This window comes from Podarcis cretensis (genome assembly GCF_951804945.1).
Source record: "Podarcis cretensis genome assembly, chromosome: 6".
NCBI classification, from domain to species: domain Eukaryota; kingdom Metazoa; phylum Chordata; class Lepidosauria; order Squamata; family Lacertidae; genus Podarcis; species Podarcis cretensis.
This window is the reverse complement of record NC_137175.1, coordinates 57856277-57876007: the sequence shown is the minus strand read 5'-3', so window position 1 is coordinate 57876007 and position 19731 is coordinate 57856277. Positions and strand designations below refer to the sequence as shown.

Below are 19731 nucleotides of genomic sequence, written 5' to 3'. Positions count from 1 at the left end.
GGGAAATAGCATCATCGCCTTCGTTAAGCCATTTTGCTCTTTCTCCAAGCATGTCTTAAGCATTCCCTTCCATTATGAGAATGGTTTTTAAATTTTAACAGGCCTTTAAATTAATGCTTTTTAAAAGACTCACATTTCAGTATTTTCTTCACTGATCTTCATCTCCTCAGCATCCCCCAGCTGGAGTTTATATGCTGCAAAAGATTGGTGGCTTTGGAACAGATTCTGTCAGCTTGTGCTTACTCATGTAGCAGAAGAGGAGTTCTGCTCCATAATTGTGGCTTTGAGGGACTATCACAGAAATACATTTCATAAAAATATATAAATTTAGACGACAAACCTTTCAAATAGATGCACCCTATAACAGTTTTTCATCTCTCATCAAAAGGAAAGAATGACCATCCCTTCAATATTATAAATTTTACTGTAACAGCATAATCCTATGCTGTTTTACTACTCAGAAGAAAGCCCCATGTATGTGTATACTAGGATTGCACCCGAAATGTTAACTTATGCATTATATACAATGGCAAAGGATTAGTGACTCATGCCATATTTACTAAGCTCATAAGTAGTGACTGGGGAGAGTGTGAGCCCTATACTATAAAGTCCTATTCGGCTTAGGTCCAAGTTGTCTGAAAGACCAAATTCCCTCCTGTGAACTTGCCTGGGTTTTGATATCTTTAGCGGACACCCTTCTCTCAGTCCTGCTACTCTCACAGGCATGCTTGGAAAGGATGTGGGAGAGAGCCTTCTTGGTGGCTGCTCCCAGACTCTGGAACTCCCTCATTAGAAAAGCTAGACTGGCTCCCCACCCTCCCTTGCTGTCCTTTGGCCAAATTAATATTTTCTTGTTCCAACAGGCTTTGGAGAACTGACTGCTTTTAATGAAAAGGCTGGTGCCATTGTTTTTATTGAAATTATTTGTATGCTTTTCATAGATTTTGAGTCACCTTGAGTCCCTGTCAGGGAAAAGGGCAAAATAATAATAATAATAATAATAATAATAATAATAATAATGATAATAAAAATAATATCATAAGAGGAGGAAGGAAAGTGGGGCATGATGTAAAAACCTGAAAACCTATAGTTTGTAACATTGTCAAGATGGATTGCAGGGGGCCAGTATCCTTCAGCCTGAATAAATTTTGCAAATTCAAAAGCTTACTTATGACTTTGTGGCATTTCAGTTAGCCTTAATAACAATATGACCATATCATGACTTGCTTCCAAATAACTGTATTTAGAACTGGGATGTTTTGTGAACCTTAGTTTGCTTCTCGATAGAATCTAGGAAATATACAGTACAGTATAGAATTCCCTACAAAATATAGTGAACAGCTGTTTCCGGCATCTACAGATACAGCAGCTAAATCATACCCACTGAAACTCTGTGACTGTTGTAAAGCTTGTATTGGGAAATTCTGAATGAAATTGGAAAACAAAATGTAGGTGGCATCTGTCAAAGGCCACGTTCAAGGAAACAAGTTTATAAGTATCTACTATTACTGCATCAGCTTGTTGGCTGGTTTTGTGTGTGATGTGACTGTGAAATACAGCTCTTTGATTACACCATGGTGAATATACAAACATGGCAGGGAACATACAATGAAACATGGTGGTTAGCTTTCTCCCTTGGGAATATATCCCTGAAAGGTGGCTGTTTTTAGAATTACTATAAAAGGTAAAGGTAAAGGTACCCCTGCCTGTACGGGCCAGTCTTGACAGACTCTGGGGTTGTGCGCCCATCTCACTTAAGAGGCCAGGGGCCAGCGCTGTCTGGAGACACTTCCGGGTCACGTGGCCAGCGTGACATCGCTGCTCTGGCAAGCCAGAGCCGCACACGGAAACGCCGTTTACCTTCCCGCTGGTAAGCGGTCCCTATTTATCTACTTGCACCCGGAGGTGCTTTCGAACTGCTAGGTTGGCAGGCGCTGGGACCGAGCAGCGGGAGCGCACCCCGCCGCAGGGATTCGAACCGCCGACCTTTCGATCGGCAAGTCCTAGGCGCTGAGGCTTTAACCCACAGCGCCACCTGCGTCCCTATACTATACATGAATTACTATACTATATATGAATTACTATAATGAGGGGTAAAAAAAATTCTGAATACAGAAAAATACACATTGATCTTTTGCTTATTTTTAGCATTAGGATTTTGTTTGCTCAGTTTTATTCAGACAATTGTTTGAGATTCTGATTTCATCAGCTTCCAAATGGTACTCCAAATAGAAGCAAGTCTCACTATGTTGTGTTGCAACCTTCATACATCCGATTTAACCCTTAATTTAAAGAGAGGAGGAAACTATGAAGGTTTTTGCCTGTTATTTGCTTTTTTCCTTTACAAAAACCATCCCCAGAGGCTTACATGCACAACAATCTATAGCTTCTTATCAAGCTGGGACTTTTGCCACTGCCACTTCTCCTGTGGTCCCAGGGGGCAGATTACAACATTGAAACACTTATGCCTCAAGGCCCAAAGCAGAAGCAGTATGATGGAAGCTTACCAACAAAGTGATCTCTCTTTAGACTTGCTTTTGGTGAACATCTCAACATCAGAGGAAACAGATCAAAGCAGTCATGCATCCATAGCAGTGACCAGAGGAGAAATGACCACTGGGAGGAGTGCAGAAAGAAGAAACACCATGGTGCACGTGCAGCAGCACAACTGGATGCCTTCATCTTCCCCAGCTGCAACAAAACATGTCTTTCCCACATTGGTCTCTACAGCCACGGCAGGTGCTGCAACCTTCCAACAGCTTGACCTCATCCACAAAGGCACACTCCTCCAGTCTCCCAAAACAGATGCCAACCAACCAAGCCACATCATATGGATCCAAAAGATGCAGTGCAAGTACCCTGGGGAAGTGTGAAGCCAGCAAAAAGGCTGTTGCTGCATGAACTTGTGGCACTGATCATTCAAGGTCAACAAACACAGCCTCCAGTGCAGTACTGTTAAGGGAATAACGCTGTACTTGCTGCAAGAGGTGCTTCTTATGTTGAGAATATTTAATCTGGTGGCTAGATAATTCATTCATATTACTGCAAAAATTCCTGTATTGAACTAATGTAACCCTACAGAAGGCTTAACAGTAAAGAAAATTGCCGAGCTGATCTCAGCTGCCATATTGTGCTCCAAGCAGTCCAAAATCAACCATATCTGCCTCAGATGTTACCACATTATACAAATAAAACGCACAACACATAATGCTTATCCAGAATATACTGTCATCATTTTAAATGAAAATATATTTCAGTGGTAAATTGGGAAGCTGTGTTTTCTCCATGGATGTTTTCCAGATGGCTAATTTATGTCACCAACCACAAAGTGTGTCCATTCAGGATAAGCATAATTTTACTACCCCTTCTTTTTCTGATATGTAGCTTGGAAAATACTTGCAGGTCTGTACAGGCACTGGTGGTGTATGTATCTGCACCATGCTTCCTGTTGCCTTTTAAAAAAAAAATGTATGATTTTCAGGTTTATACATTTCACTTATTTAACAATAATTATAACATTTCAAAACTTGACTTCCTTCCCTCTTTTCTGCGGTTCCTTAATTTTTTTTTTAATGTCTTTTGCATATCCTAATTAATATGTTCATTTATTCATCTACTTTAAATATATACTCTGATGAAACTGCAGGTTATTACTATAATCCTGCCAATGTTCTTATCTGTTTACAATTTACCGTATCTGTAAATATTCAATACTCCCTTTCCATTCTTTTATAAAAAGTTTGTTATACTGAGTTCTTATTTTTCTGGTAAGTTTTGCCATTTCTACATATTCCATAAGTTTTTGTATCCATTCTTCCTTTGCTTCTACTTCTTTCCATTTTGGGGTAATATTCTTGCCGCTGTAGTAGCATACATGAATAAGTTTCTATACGGTTTAAGTGGTTCTGTCCCTACAATTTCCTGTTACCTCTCCTACAATCAGGAAAAAAAATCTGCAAGAACACACACACAATTAGTAATTTTAATTTTGCACTTTTATTTGCAGTAGCTTTGTGTCTTATTTGCACATGTACAGCTATTCAAGGATCTTAACAACCGTACAATATATAACCTGTATCAGCTCTTATGTGCAATAAACATGATTATTCTTTCCTTCTGCTCCCTTTTCAAAATGTGTAGTGGTTATACTGTCTTTCTATCCCTAAACCCGCTTTCCCTCAAATTAATATCAGTGAAGGAACAGGAACACAAGATAAAACAAAAGGACAAGGGCAAAATAAAGCTAATCTGCTGACAGGAAGGGAAACTAAGTTCTCCTGCAGTCACTACAGCACAGATAACAGTGTTATGCTAGCAGAATGTGATACCATAAACACAGGGCATAATCAGAATTCTTCAGACCATATTGTCCTAAAACCACATTTCATGAAAAATGCACAGCAACTAGATTTCAGCAGTAAGATGTTTAGCATCCAGATGTGCTCTCTGGCTCTTTTGAGTTTCCACAGGTTACAAAGACGGGCTGTGTATCTCAGTGAAACAGCCCACACCTTGCATACAAAACATCCCAGGTTCAATTCCTGGCACCTTCAGGCAGGGCTGGGAAAGAATCCTGTCTGAAATATTGGAAGCCCCTTACCCAATCAGTTTCATCAATATTGAAGTAGATGGACCAATGGACTGAGTGTAATATAATTTTGTGTTCTAAATAATGTATTCTTTTAGAAATAACACACATTGATTCTACTGAGATGCTGGGAAACAAGTTGCCAACAAGCTAGTTAACTAGCTGCCTTGCAACTTACAAGCATTTAACTTGTGCAAATTCAGCTTTATGTATTTGACCCCATAAAAATAAGAAGGGGGTTATCGGGAGGGGGGAACACTGGCAGTCCCACCCACCATCGCACTCACCTTGGAACAGCACTGGGAGATGCAGGGAGTTCGTTTAGTGGCCTTGAGCATGTTTGGAGGTGTAAGGAGTGTGTTTTGACTACTGTATAGGCAATTGTGGCTTTATATCGGCTACCCCAGTAACCCCTGCGTCAGCTGAGAGTCGACTGTACTATGATCTAATAGTTTGTTTCAGATATAAGTGGGACTACACAAGTGCTTCTGCAGAGGGCTTAAAATATATTATGGCTCTCTGCACTGAGGTTAAACTATGCTAACAAACGGAGCAATCCTATGTTCCCATAAGGAGGAGATCTGTGGTGGAGTATTTGCTACAACCATAGCCCTGTGACCAGGGGAGAATGTGGCAGATGTAGACCTACAAGGTTTCCTCTTCCCATCAACCTCTTTCCTATTTTCATTAATGGTAAGGAAAAGAAGTACACTCAGTGCAAGGGGAACAAGGAGGGCTTGGAACTAGCAGTTCCAAGGCCTCCCCCAAACCCCCCATTTCTGGTTGAACTGGCCTCAGGACACTGCCACTCCAGGGAGCCCTATGCTCATAGAGGTTCTCAGGATCCTATGGCAGCATCCTGCCCCCTGGTTCTAAGAGTCATAGGAAAACCTATTTAAACTGATTCCGCTTATTAGACTATTGATTCAAATAAAACACACTCAGAAGTAAGCTCCATTCACATCAATAGGACTTACTTCAACATTTAGAAGTCTAAGATCAGGGTGCCAGCAACGCATATTTTATATTTCAATGAATTGCTTTAATAATTGTTTAACCTTCAAGACACTACACAGTATCATAGGTGCCAGTACATTGCTAAATTAATTAAAACTTTATGGGGGTTACAAATTCTATTATTTACTCAAATATTTGACATGAACAAAAAAGCAAACAAACCCTCTACAACTGTGTTGCTGTGTCTAATCAATGCATCTCATAGCACTGCAAGTGGAAGGTTTGCCTTGATGGTCCGCTCCAGTAGGCTGTTGGTCTCAAGTGCCAAAAGGAGACTAGGTGGTATCAGAACAGTCTTAATAGTTCACGTCTTCAGTTATGATCAGTTTAATGGTTTTCAATAAGCTATAGAACGTCGGCAAAAAAACAATTAAGTGGTCAACAGTTCTTGGCATACAGTAAAAAGTAATCACTATGCAAGATAATTGCTGATTTCCAAACACAAGTATGAATAAGGATTACAAATAAATTGGCAAATGGAAAGTTTTAAAGCTGGAGATTTGTGGTTGTGCGCTTTGTTGGTAAAAGGAATTGAAACTTATTCCAAATGCCTGCCCTTTACTATTCTGAAGTATTTCCTAATTCTGGACAAGAAATTAAATTTATGTTTCCGATCTTCATTAAGTAAATTATTAACAGCTGAACTAAAAATGTTAGTTATAAGGACAGAATAACTGTGAAATTATGTGAGCTTCAGCCATACTGATCAGTTAAAAACTCTCTGCAAAAACATTTCTACATGTTCATTTGCTGTCTCATGGGACAGCAAATATGCTTAAAGGAACTATGCCTATTATTTGCACATGTGCAGAAAGAAGAAATATTCAAAAAATATAGCATGGCAAGTGTACTGCTGGTTAAAGCATCACCTGTAACCACGTTCTGTCCCTCTATCAGTGTTGTTGTTAGGAGGAGATAACACACAAGAGGGAACATTGCCTCTTTTGAATTATTTTATTAAGATCCACGTTTTATATAAAATAGAACAAGAAAACCAAACAAATCTATAAAATCAAGTGAGCAGTCCAGGTGACAAACCACTAAAAGCTCTGCTTTCGTGGTTCAGCTTGATGTCACTAGAATGCTGACATACTGATAGCCTCAAACTTTATAGTCGCTGGGTGTATATACACAGAAAGCAGATATGTCTCAAAAGTACACCAAAGAAAGGTAAGAAAGATGGCTTTCCTGCGCCGCAGCTGCCCTTGACAAAGGTTAAAACGATGCTCAACTGCATTACACCAATCACCTTTGAAGAACTGCTAGGAAGAGCTTCACATTGAGCAGTTTGAAGGAAGGTTCAGAAAATACTGCACTGTACCTGTGATATAGCCACTATCCTCTGCGCCACCAGAGGAGGGCTTTTGTTTTCAAAAGTGACCGTAACCATTGTATCCACCCAAAGTAGGTTGCAGATAACAGGTTTCAAACCTCAAAATTAATGTTTTAAGCCTGTTGCTGGACAATTTATGCAAAACACAACACAATACAAGCAATGGCACTTTCCTTGTCCGTTCTGTATAATCCAAACTACACTTCCAGATTCTAGTGTCCTGAAATATGACAGTGGGTCATACGCTCTTGGGAGCTGTCTGGTAACATCCGCAACAGTTTTACCTCTTCCAATAAAATTATTTTACAGTGCACCATGATGCACTATCACCTACTGAAAAACAGGATATGAAACAGACTCCTCTAAAAGTAAGCAACACCACTGGAAAATATGCCCAGAGGCACTGCTTATCTGAGATGAAAAGGGTCAAACAGCATTCAATGCTTTGAAGAGAGGTGTGTTTGAAAAACAGCTAATTGTACCAAAGAGAAGCTACCAAGGCATTTGATTCAGCACTTGAGTAGACTGTAGCCTCCAACCTTTATCAAAGTCTAGGACATTCTTATCTTCTCCCAGAAACCCAGAGCAAGAATATAATCAGGCTTCTTACAGATTTTTACAAAAATTATGCCGTAAGAGCAGGGTTGACACTTCCTCGGCATAAACAGGCAGGACTTCACAGAATAGGCTGTTTATCCAAGGCAAAGCAGATTACTCCATAACATGTGAATGCAACCCAAGTTAAATATTAAGGTGAATGAGCGAAGGGTTTTAAAAGGGATGGGGAAAACCAAGCTCTTAAGTATATATATATTTTTTAAAATGTTGCAACAAACATGTTTGTTAATTAATACCCTGTCTTTGGTACAATTTAGAATCAAAAGGAGGCTGGTAGGAAACTGCACATATACACTGTGAATATGGAAGAGAAATACAAATGTAAATACAATAGTTAATGAAGAAAATTAAACTCAAATGTTAATTAGTAAATGGTTTCTGGAGTTCATGAAATGTAGAAAAGCAAGACTTAAGTTATCACTATTGTATGTGAACTGTTTGGTTGCAACAATAAAGGTTCCTTTAACCAAGTTAAAGACTCATTTTATTTCTACTTTCAAGGGGGAAGGGAAAGTCGAATAGATCTGTTCACCGATTTCCTCTCCACTGTACGCAAAGCCACATACACACATACACACACATGCACACACCCCTTAATCTGCACTGAAAATGTATTATTTGTTTTTTTCCTTAACTGAAAAGGTAGATCCTGGGAGTAAGTGCAAAATGCAAAAATCAACCAACAGGAATTGCTGAACAAGCAGCATAATTAAAATACAAAATATTTTATATTATTGAACTATTAAACGGGTAATGTTCACTGTTTCTGTAAAACTTTGGAACCACACAGCTGATTTCTTAAATCTAGTCCATGTCAACTTCCAGAACTATTAATGAATTAATTAGCTTCATTTTTTGATGCTTCATCGAAGTTTTCTACAAGATCTGAAAAACATGGAAAGTATAATACAGTAACATTCAATAGGAGAGCCAAAGAGAAATGTTTTTTATTAAAATGAATTTTTTATCTAAAAGACTATGGTATAATGAACATTATTCCTACATCATTTTTATCTTTTGTTCAATGGTGACTAGGCCTTAGTATTTCTATGGGGTGACTTACAATTACATCTGGTCAGCACTGGAAAAATAGTTCTGTTAGTCTCTCCCTATGCCTGCTATCAGGCAACATGGCAGCTCCTAGACTAATGTCTGTTGTTATGCCAGCAAACATGTAGGCATTAAACAAAAATGATCTATAATACAATCCTATGCTTGCTTACGAGGACGTAAGGCCCCCCCCCCCCCCCCGTGTACAACAGAGCTCACTCCCATGTCAGGGTGCATGGGACTGCAACCCCTAATCAAATCAGGATGATAACAACTATGGCTTATAGACAATTGACCTCTGAGCTGCAATCAACAAATGCAACCTGTATTTTGCCTCATATTAATTTCTCAAATGTTCACCAACGATGAAATCTAGACTTCATGAAATCTAGACCTATTTGCAAAATTATTGCAATCTTGTGTAAGACCCTTCTAAAAAATTGAGGGGCTAAATGACTCAAACTCAACTCAACATTTAATTTATGTAGCGAGCAATATTTAAAAGGATTTTGAAAGACAGATTATACAACACAGATACAACCATTAATAGCCCTCCTATTCATTACAGTAAACCTCTTTTTCTGCTTGTTCTTAAAATATTATTCCCTCACAGAATCCACTAGTTAAGTTTCTCACCCCATCTGAGAGGTGCCTAAGTCTCTAGGAACCAAAGGCATAGCAGCAGATACAAATCCTTCTGCAAAAGCTTGTGGTTTCCTGGGGTCGGTCCTGTGACAGTTATGTGCTCCAGCATGCAATTCTTATGAAGCACTTTCCCTTTGTATCTGTGATTAGCCCACCAAGTAGATTCTCAAATTAACAAAAACATTGTCACGTGCTCAGTCAAGCAGATACATGGTAAATAATTTAAAGGTTAAGTAGAATAATCTTACCAGGAACGTCATCATCTTCTTCATCAATATCTTCTGATTTTGGTACTTTGCTATCCAACACTAGAAAAAAAAATACAATTATTGATATAGTAATTAACAAAATTCTATCAATTTAAGAAACCAATTCAGCATGCATAAGGAAAGGGTCACAGTTTACAGCACAAAAAAGAAGCGCAACTTTGCAAATAAAATAGGTTTTATGCAAACAGTGGCAGTGGAAAATTAATAAATTACAAGCAGAAATTTACAAGAATCATTATTTTTGCAAACTTCTATGAAGTTATCACTCAAATGTTTATAGACAACAATTACTGGTTCTGACTGAATAAAACCTCTTTATAAGTAGTGCAGCAGACACAACTGGTGATGCCATATACCCTGTGATATTTAACACAAAATGACCAATACATAGAATATTACACTGGAACCTCGGTTTTCGAACGTAATCCATTCCGGGAGACTGTTAAGACTTCTGAAATGTTTGAAAACTGAAAACTCAAACAAGCTGCCGTTTCGGAAGTTCAACTTCCAAGGCACGTTTGAAAACGGAAGCATTTATTTCCGGGTTTTCGGCGTTCGGCTTCTGATACATTTGTCAGTGGAGACGATCGAAACCCAAGGTTCCACTGTATCTCCAATTTAGTCAAGCAGCAAGCATCTCTCCTGAATTATACCCTACATCTTACAACATTTCCATGTAACAGTCTACCCAGTATGCTTTCTCGGTGTAAAATCTTTACAGTCTATGCTGATGTAGGTTTTAGTACTTCCCATCCTAAATGCCAATGGAGCAAGTCTTTGGATTGGGCTGTGAGGCTGCAATACAAAAAACTGAGGAAAGTTTCACTAATATAGAGATAATTCAAATAGAAGTATGTGAGAAAATCCATAACCATGTAACCAACATGGTGGGGTTTTTTGTTCTTCTATCAGGGTAATATTTTTATAATAGCTTCCATTGCTCTGTACAAGTGTCAAGTGATAAAGGAACTGCCTTCATGATTTTATTCTGTGAAGCACCCTGATACCTTATGATGAAGGGCAGTACTGTATATAAATCTAATAAATCAAAATAATAAAAAAGAGAACTCTGTTTACCTTTCAATGTACCCTGTCATGAAACTCATTAAATGGCCCCAAGGGAAGTCACTATCTTTCAGCCTAACTTTCCCTATAAGATTGCTATGAGGACAAAATAGGGTTTACAATGCTTGCCACCCTGAGCTCTTGAAAAGCAGCATCTGTGATAGGTCCCTTTATACATGTATCTGGGAGCAAGTCCCACTCATGTCAACTGGACTTACTTCTGAGTAGGCAGGCACAGGATTGTGTTGTTAAGTCTTTAATCAGACTGACAATTATTATACTGTTTTTAATCAGACACAAGTTCAACACTCAGGTTATACCCCAAACCTTCATGTTCTCCTTCCGTTACAACATTCTGTTCATGGTGCTCCAAAGTACATTCACATAGCTATGTTAGTTAATGCAATTTTCAAAGCATTTCCCACATTTAGAAGCCTTTAGTTAATGGTGTGGGGAAAGGACAAAGCAATACAAGGTATCCATATAGTTATTACTAATGAGGAAAGTAAGGGAGGGGGTGGTGGATTTATTGGTTTGGGTTTTTTTTTTTTTTGTTCTTGTATCTATTATTTATGTTATGTTTTTATCTTGTATTTTTATGTTTGAACTGCCCTGAGATCTATGGGTGAAGGGTGGGGTACAAATAATAATAAACTACAACAATATTATTATTAACAATAATAAGGAAATTATGGAAAACTTGATATTAAGTAAATGCTGTAATCCTATGCATACTTATCTATCCACAAGGTCCACTAAACACAGTGGGACTTCTAAATAAACATGCACAGAATTGCAGAGTTCAGAATTGCCCCCCCCCCCCATTTCCACTGGAAAGGAAGATGGAGCCCTAAAAAAAGCTCAACAACTTTGACCTGAACTCCCCCAAGGGGTAGATCACTGCCAGTTTTTTATTCTGTGAGTAGATCGCAGTCTCTTAGGAGTTGGACGTCCCTGTTCTATACTATTAGAAATGCTCTAGTGAAGTTAGGAATGCATGGGGGAGGGTGGAATAAAAAGCAGAAAGTCCTGTGCACAAGAAAAGCTACTCAGAGTAAGAAAAGCTGACCCTTACTATTGATCAGGAATTTTATGCAAACAAACACAGCTGAAAAAAACCAGCTCCATGTCTCAGACAGGGATACCTACCTTGCCTTGGGAACTGTTCAGCTAACTTTCTGAGACTTGTTAAGCTGTCAGCACCCAGCTGGCTTAAGATGCCAGGCAGCATTTCCGTAATTGGTTTAGCTTCAGCATGACCAGTAATTGCAAATGTATTTGCAGAAAGCGAAGCCTGGACCTTGGGATTGTTGAAATGAATAACTGTTCCATCATCTTTTATCATATTCACCTGTTTTAAACATAGATCTATTAAAATTCATTCATCTTAATTAATATTTTTTAAAAGTACTATAAAGGAAGAAAAGAACCACCAATATTTTTTTATTTTGTAATAGTTAGCATCCACTCTAAGGAGTTGAACACCCAATTTTAGGCCTGACTAACTGTAAAACAGATTTATAAACACTATCATCAATGTATATAATTTAAAATTACATCAGTTGAAAGTGTAAGATTTTGTAAAGCAGTAAGAATTCAGATTAACACATAACTGAAGTATCAGCGTCCTAAGCATTTAACTAAGTCATGCCAGTTCCAAAAACAATATGAAAGGAAAGTAACATTTCTCAAGATAAAAAAAGAAATGAGAGGCACAGCTCTCATACTCTGGAATTTTGATGTAAATATCACTTTTGTACATCTAAAATAAACTATTACACTTCAAAGCTAAGAAACATAAGGCATATAGGCATTAGGCATCTTTACAATACAAAAATAAACTTGTTTCAAACATGTTTTAACTGCCCTTGCTTTCCCTCCATTGCAAAGAAGTCTGGAAAGTAATATAATACAGTGGAATAGTCAAAAAATTCTGCACTTTATATAAGTGATCATTATTTATTGGTCCACAGATGGTGTAAACTTGGTGCTATTTTTTAAAAAGCGCACAATTATACTATGGGTGTGTTATGCCATGCTCAATCAGATATGCATGTGCACAGCAATGTCTGAAAATGAGCACTATATATTAGTCCAGAAATGTTGTGTATTTGGTTTTTATCTGAAAAAGCGCATGATCATTGTGAAAGACTGAGCTATGCCATTGCACTGATATATCCTCAGCTTTCTCACAAAAATAACAAAGAGCTCTGAGGATCTACAAAACTACAATTCTGGAGAAACTATGACTTTCAAATTGGTTTAAATGATGGGTGTCCCCTGGATAGCACTCCACTCTGCCCTTTGTTTAATGCGCCTATTTATTGCTCCTATATAGACACATGTCCAAGTGCCACCCATACTCTTTCTCCAGTCCATATTGAGGCCCATCATGTCCTCTTCAGAACATTGTGACCACTATAGAACAGGGCTGTCCTCTGGAAGTGGGCCAAAACACTCAACACAATAACAAGACTTGTTACAGCAAGATAGCAGCTGTTTCCCTGCTCTCTCAAATATCTGCTTAAAGCAACTTGCCTAGTGGAAGGAATGGCTCCCTATCATAGCCTGGACCCTGCTGAAGCTAAGCAGGTCTGGATCCAGCCAGTTTCTAGATGGAAGACTGCCTGGAAACTCTATGCATGCTGCTTTGGGGAAAAATGTAATATAGTAAACAAATATAATACCATTCCACATAATACTATTTCCACATGTAGATAGTGGAGCAAAAAGGTTCTACTTACTCATCTAGAAGACTCGCAGTTACTTTCATACAAAATGCCTTTAGAAAAGGGACGTAAAGTTACTTAGAATAAAACCTTTTGTTTCAAAGGTACTTGTTTCCAAGTAAATGTGCCCAGGATCACAGTTAAGCAACAATCTGACTTGTGTTTTCCAATTAAAACTTTGCATCTTGTGTGTATCTTAATTCAGACATAATGCCAAAACACAGTTTGTCCTTTAGAGAACGAGCAGTGCCAATCGTCAGGCTTGCAGATGCCCTCCAACCCTTCTCTCTTATTTCATACATGAGATGAGAGTAAAGCTTCTGCTTCTAGATTGCAGCAACCCGTAGTGTGCTGTCAAGTGAAGATCCCAAAAGCAGAGCAGGAGGTGAAGATAAACCATGGTTTGTGTGTCTCCTTGTTTTGAGGACAAACCACAATTTGCTGCAAGCCAGAACAGGACACTTCTACTCTTCCCTCATATTAGAACAAGGGGATTGGGGGGGGGGTGGAGCAAAGGAGGCTGCATGTGAGCCCAATACTTTCTACTGCTCATTCTCATAATAAAAATACCCTGATTTATGTAATATGGAAGTTGTGCTAGTTTATTATTATTATTATTATTATTATTATTATTATTATTATTATTATTATATACATATTTGATAGCACCTTGAGATTACTTCTTAGTAAGCTTTTTATTGCAAATTGGCATGAGCTTTCATAGCCAACAGCCTACTTTATCAGATGCCAAGTTGAATCTTGAGAGAGCAAGGTAGGAAAGATAGAAGTGGAGTATTTTGTCACACGAACTGCCCCTTCCATGGGACTCTGTAATATCTGCACCATCCCACACAAAGTTATGGAACAAATGTCCTCAGTTATACAAGGGAAATCATGCATGAAACTCCAAAAGACGTCTTATTAAAGGATCTCTCACACAATGCACACACACACTGAAATCACAACAAACTCTGAGCCACACCTCATTTAAAATGAGGTAAGGTTGCCAGAGGTCAGGCACTTTAGCTGGTCTGACTTGGCCCACAGGCCCCATGTTTCCCCCCCTGATAATCCCATTTTAAATCAGAAAGATTTCACATTATTCCTGTGATCAGTTGGGAGATCACGTATATATGACTGAAAATGTTTTATACTGATGTACCTCTTCAATCCCAGCAATATTGTTTACTGCCAATTTTTTGAGTGAACTCTGAAGCTTTTTATCATCAGCTGTGGCTGTTCTGTGGACTACCTTCTTCTTTCTACGAGCTGTGCCCTGAAAAACAGAATGGAGAAAATAAATCATTGCTCCTAGAGGAAGAAAAATGCATCTTACACAAATGCTTATCAAAAACAAAATAATCTCAAAGTACCTTAAAATGTAACACATGTACTGCAGTAGGAGGGGTTTTTTTAGGCAAGAACCTGTTTCACTAATGTATAGTTTGTATAATCCTACTCTAACTTTCCACTCCAAATTTTCTCACTTATTGCCACCAAGGAAGGGAGGCTTGATTCAGTGACAGTTTTCATGGGGATCATTAAGGAGGCAACACGAGGGTGCAAAATAGCAGGCCACAATGCACCTCCTGCTGCAAGGACCAATTCCATTTCTGCAGCCCTTCCTCTTTTCAGCCTTGTGTATCAAAATGCCAGTAACAACCCCTTCGGCACCTAAACTATACTGATTCAAAATTACATAATATGCCGCCTTTGTTTAAAAAAATGTTCATCTTTTAAGAAAACAGTTCAAGAATATAACATGAACCTTTTTCTTCTCGAAAGAATGTAGCCACCAGTACTAGGGCTATATACTCAGAAACAGCCTCAGCACATCAGAATGGGCAATAGTCTGAGGAAAACAGACATTCCCTACAAACCCCTAAACTATGGAAAATACTTACATATGTATTACTTTTATATTACAGTGGTACCTCGGGTTAAGTACTTAATTCGTTCCAGAGGTCCGTTCTTAACCTGAAACTGTTCTTAACCTGAAGCACCACTTTAGCTAATGGGGCCTCCTACTGCTGTCGCGCCGCCGGAGCACGATTTCTGTTCTCATCCTGAAGCAAAGTTCTTAACCTGAAGAACTATTTCTGGGTTTGCAGAGTCTGTAACCTGAAGCGTATGTAACCCGAGGTACCACTGTGTGTGTATATATATATATATATATATATATATATATATATATATATATATGTGTGTTTCTATTTACACACATACAGTAATTATAAATGGAGTGGGGGAAGTTATATTCTTGCATTCATACCTTTCCACCTATTCGGACCTGCGCCTGAAGTTTAGCCAGCTTTTCTTGATTCATCGTGCTTTATCTGAAAAATACATACAAACAACATAAATGCTTATAACATATTCAGATTTATTTAATAAATTTTACTTCACTGTCTTTCAAAATACCAAGCATCCGTATCTGAATACACACAAACAACCTATCAATAAAAGATACGTTACCTCTCTTCCAATTCCTCAAACTATCTCAGGGGGTGGGTGGGTGTAAAAGCATTGAAATCATGTTGGCTCTTCCCCTTCATGCCCCTGGACTGCCTTCAAGAAGAGGAGACATCGCTTTCCACACTACCCCTATCCCTGCAGCTGGTAACTGGTTTTGCAGTCACCATATCATGGTTCCCAGCACTTACTTCTTCACACAGGAATGAGCAGCTGCCATTTGCTCATGAGAGAAAGTAAAGGCATGCACTTAGGAATACCAGTGTGCATGTACATGCACACATGCTAAATCTGACATGTGACAGTACAATCCCCATATCTGGAATGTTTGCCCTCCATATCCCAAACTGAACTGTTTATTTTTTCTCACAGAACTACAGAAGCTATTGAGAACTGAGCCTGCCTCTATCTGCATGGTGCCACATCTTGGTCTGTGCATTTCCATCTACATAACATTTATTAGTCATGATAGTATATATCAGGAAGTTGGGAGCATGTGACAAAGAATGAATCTTGGAAGCTGCCTATTACACCCATGTTGGTTACATCTATATTCTACCCTTTCACTAAGGAGCTCAGAGCAGTATTTTGTGGCTCATAAACCATCCTGTGGTGTAACTGACACTAAGAGACAGCGACTTACTGTCCAAGGCTACCTGGTGACCTTTATAGCTGAGAGGAGATATGACTCTAGAATTATCAAGCTATAAGGCAAGCTCACTTTTTCTGAAAATATTTATGATGGAAGGGATTCACCTAACATGTTCCATCATTGGAAGCCCTGTCAAGGACTTCCACCTGCACAAGGTTTTTCCCCCACTCCTCCTTAGAACACCCTAAAATTAGTTTGGGAAGGGTCAGGGGAACCCCAAAGTAGTGTGCAGGGCAAGGCAAGGGGAGAATTGTTCCATCTGGCAAGCTGACATGCTTGCACAGAGAGAATGTTCATAACAACACAATGTTGAATATTAGCCATAGAGTCCAAAAAGTGTGCATAAGGTAATTTGTGGTCCTAAAAACACAGCCCTAATCCAAAACGCATATACATGCAAGCAAAATTGACCCATTATGCTTTTGTTCTCAGAATACAAACTACTAATATGCATTTACTGTATTATAGAAATGCCAACTTGAGCATTATGTCCTAGTACACAAATGAGGAAGCAATCAATCAAATCATGAAATTATACAGTAATTGAGCCTTTCCTATGTTACATACCACACCCATAATAGTAATAGTAATAATAATAATTTATTTATACCCCGCCCGTCTGGCTGGGTTTCCCCAGCCACTCTGGGCGGCTTCCAACAGAATATTAAAATACAATAGTCTATTAAACATGAAAAGCTTCCCTAAACAGGGCTGCCTTCAGATGTCTTCTACAAGTCTGGTAGTTGTTCTTCTCTTTGACATTTGGTGGGAGGGCGTTCTACAGGGTGGGTGCCACTACCGAGAAGGCCCTCTGCCTGGTTCCCTGTAACTTGGCTTCTCACAGCAAGGGAACTGCCAGAAGGCCCTCTGCACTGGACCTGTGTCCAGGCAGAACGACGGGGGTGGAGACGCTCCTTCAGGTACACTGGACTGAGGCCGTTTAGGGTTTAAAGGTCAGCACTAACACTTTGAATTGTGCTCAGAAACATATTGGGAGCCAGTGTAGGCGTTATGTGGTCTTAGCGGCCGCCCCCAGTCACCAGTGTAGCTGTCACATTCTGGATTAGTTGTAGTTTCTGGGTCACTTTCAAAGGTACAAACACTTGACCAATCAATCCCATGTCTTATCTGCTTAAATGAGATTTATGGAAACATTTGTTTAGATCTATGTTTTTGCTCACTATTAAGTCCCAAAGATGCAACTATGTGTAAGACCAGGACAGAGAGAGTTAACAACCAGCAGCAACACGTAAGTCAAATAACTATTAAAAACCTAGCAATTTGGTCTGCAATGTGTTTACTTTGGGATATTTGTCAGATTCGTTTTCATTTCATTTTAAAATTTGACAATCCATATCAAGTAGCATGTGCATGCTTCAGGAAAAGTTAAAGCTGGGGTGTGCCATTTTATTCTCTAACCCATAACCAGTTGTCATGTTGCAATTGAACTAAACAGAACTAAGTTACCGTAATCAGCAGCCTATACTTTGCAAACCAGAATTCCTGCAGGTTGAAAGTAACAAGTAGCTGAGCATTTGGCAATGAAGAAAATGGAAAGGCTTTCCTTTCTCAAGGCCCCCATTAGCTCTATCCCTTTGATGGGTTGAAAAAGGAGAAATATGTTCTCAGAAACAAGCCATAATTTGTTTTATCAAGGAATGTGATAAAAGAACCACATGATGGATTCAACCCTGAGAGTACAAAGAAGGTCAGATTAGTAGAAGCAGAGAAAGACACAACAGGAATGGTCTTTATTTCAACCTTGAACTAAAGAACCTTTAGTACATCTACAAAAGAGGTGGAATCAGCAAAAGTACTACCAGGAAAAAGAAAAACTAATGGCTAGAACTGGGTAACAAGAACATCCACCACAGCATGGAGGAAAACATTCTTGCAGGGGAGTCTCATCTCCATTTGATTGATACTGATTGATTCTCTATTGATACTGAGAATATTAAAATCAAGGAGTTGTGGAAGGGGAGATTTACATCATTTAGTTTTGGAAGCAGTAGACATGTTCCTTATTTCAGAATTTTGCAGCTTCACAGACGCTTATTCTATTATTATATCCGAAGTGTAGGTTTCCATGCCCTTAAAAAGAAAATGGTGTGAACAACAACTAACTCTGCACAGCAGAGGAACCAAATCTGATAATATACAGCCTTTGATACAAAGGAACGTTCAGTTGCAAGCAATGAACAAAACAAAAAACCCCAAGGTCTCCAAAATGAAAACATGGCAACTGATGCAACACAGAAATGTATTAAGCGAGCAGTAAAATCTACACAGGAAGGTGAAAGAGCTCCAGATTGCCAGTTCCTGTTGGAGGAGGGGTGCGGGCTTCCCTAAGGGAATAAAGGGCATTTCTCCAAAAAGAAACACCCCCAATACACTAAGGGGCAGTAAGGAATGCCCTACGCCCAGGCGTAACCCACATTTTGGGTGCAGTGCGACCTGGGCCAGCGCAGGATCCTGCTGGCCCTAAAGTGCTTTGGGCGAGGAGGTGGAGCGAGTCCTCAGCAAGCCTGATTCTGTTGCGGGAAGGTTTCCGCGATGGAGGGTCCGCGCGCACCAACCCTGACCCGGGGGGGTGGACTTGAACGGGCGCTGTGGCGGACGGGAGGGGGGGGCCTCTGCATCCAAGGGCCGGACCTCGGGGAAGGCGTTCCCCAGCGGAGCCAGGGCTCCCCGCAGGCGCCCAGTTGCCAGGCCCACTCTCTCCGGCCCACCAGCAGCCCCTCCCACCGCCCATGGCGCTCCGCGCGCGCACAGCGGAGTGTGGGGCGGAGGAACCGCAATCTCGACCTGTCGGGACCGTGAGGGGCGCAAGGGCAACGGGGCGCGGAGGGGGTCAAGCAGGAAGTTTTCACCTCAGTCCGAAGAACCCTCCGAAGGCAACACGCGGCAAGAACAAGATGGCGGCTTAGGTGTGGGGGTGGGGGTAGAAAGGGGCCCAGGGAAGGGAGGCCTCGGACCACGGGACCATGGCCCCGCCCCCCTCACCCGATTGGAAGAAAGCGAGGCTCGTTTGCATAACACGGGCGGCGGCGGAGGAAGACAGCCTGGTTCTTCCTTTCTGTTTTTCCCTACCTAGACAATAAAACGGCAGCCCTCAATGCAATGCAGTGAGCGCAGCAGGATAGACGTGCCCGGGGGTGGGGAAGAGGGACATAGGGAAAAATGCCTCTGAAGCAATGTATGCTGGGAGTTGTAGTCATCCTTAGGAGCAGCTAGCAGGAATGGAGCGGTGCTTTTTTGCAATGCGCACAAGCTGTTCTTTAGAATATTTTTGT

General features: G+C 40.0%; 1 protein-coding gene across 3 annotated transcripts; it reads right to left on the bottom strand.

Annotated features, from left to right (window-relative positions):
* Positions 1–3977: 3977 nt before the first annotated feature.
* Positions 3978–19676, bottom strand: BTF3L4 (basic transcription factor 3 like 4). Of its 3 annotated transcripts, none has more exons than XM_079982557.1 (6): positions 19529–19676; positions 15587–15650; positions 14477–14590; positions 11735–11936; positions 9500–9559; positions 3978–8441 (listed from the first exon to the last, which is right to left on the bottom strand). In XM_079982557.1, the coding sequence occupies exons 2-6, from the start codon at positions 15638–15640 to the stop codon at positions 8395–8397; spliced, it is 477 nt and encodes a 158-aa protein (XP_079838683.1). In that variant the 5' UTR covers positions 15641–15650; positions 19529–19676; the 3' UTR covers positions 3978–8394. The 3 variants fall into 3 exon arrangements, with proteins under 3 accessions (XP_079838683.1, XP_079838682.1, XP_079838681.1); XM_079982556.1 differs by lacking the exon at positions 19529–19676 and adding an exon at positions 19442–19513; XM_079982555.1 differs by lacking the exon at positions 19529–19676 and adding an exon at positions 19309–19435.
* Positions 19677–19731: the final 55 nt, after the last annotated feature.

Excerpts from the sequence above, each read along its gene's own strand:
- BTF3L4 (XM_079982557.1), bottom strand. The coding sequence starts at position 15,640 with ATGAATCAAGAAAAGCTGGCTAAACTTCAGGCGCAGGTCCGAATAGGT. Across the intron at positions 14,591-15,586 it reads AGGTCCGAATAGGTGGAAAG|GGCACAGCTCGTAGAAAGAA; the intron begins GTATGAATGCAA and ends TCTGTTTTTCAG. Across the intron at positions 11,937-14,476 it reads ATATTGCTGGGATTGAAGAG|GTGAATATGATAAAAGATGA; the intron begins GTACATCAGTAT and ends TGTTTAAAACAG.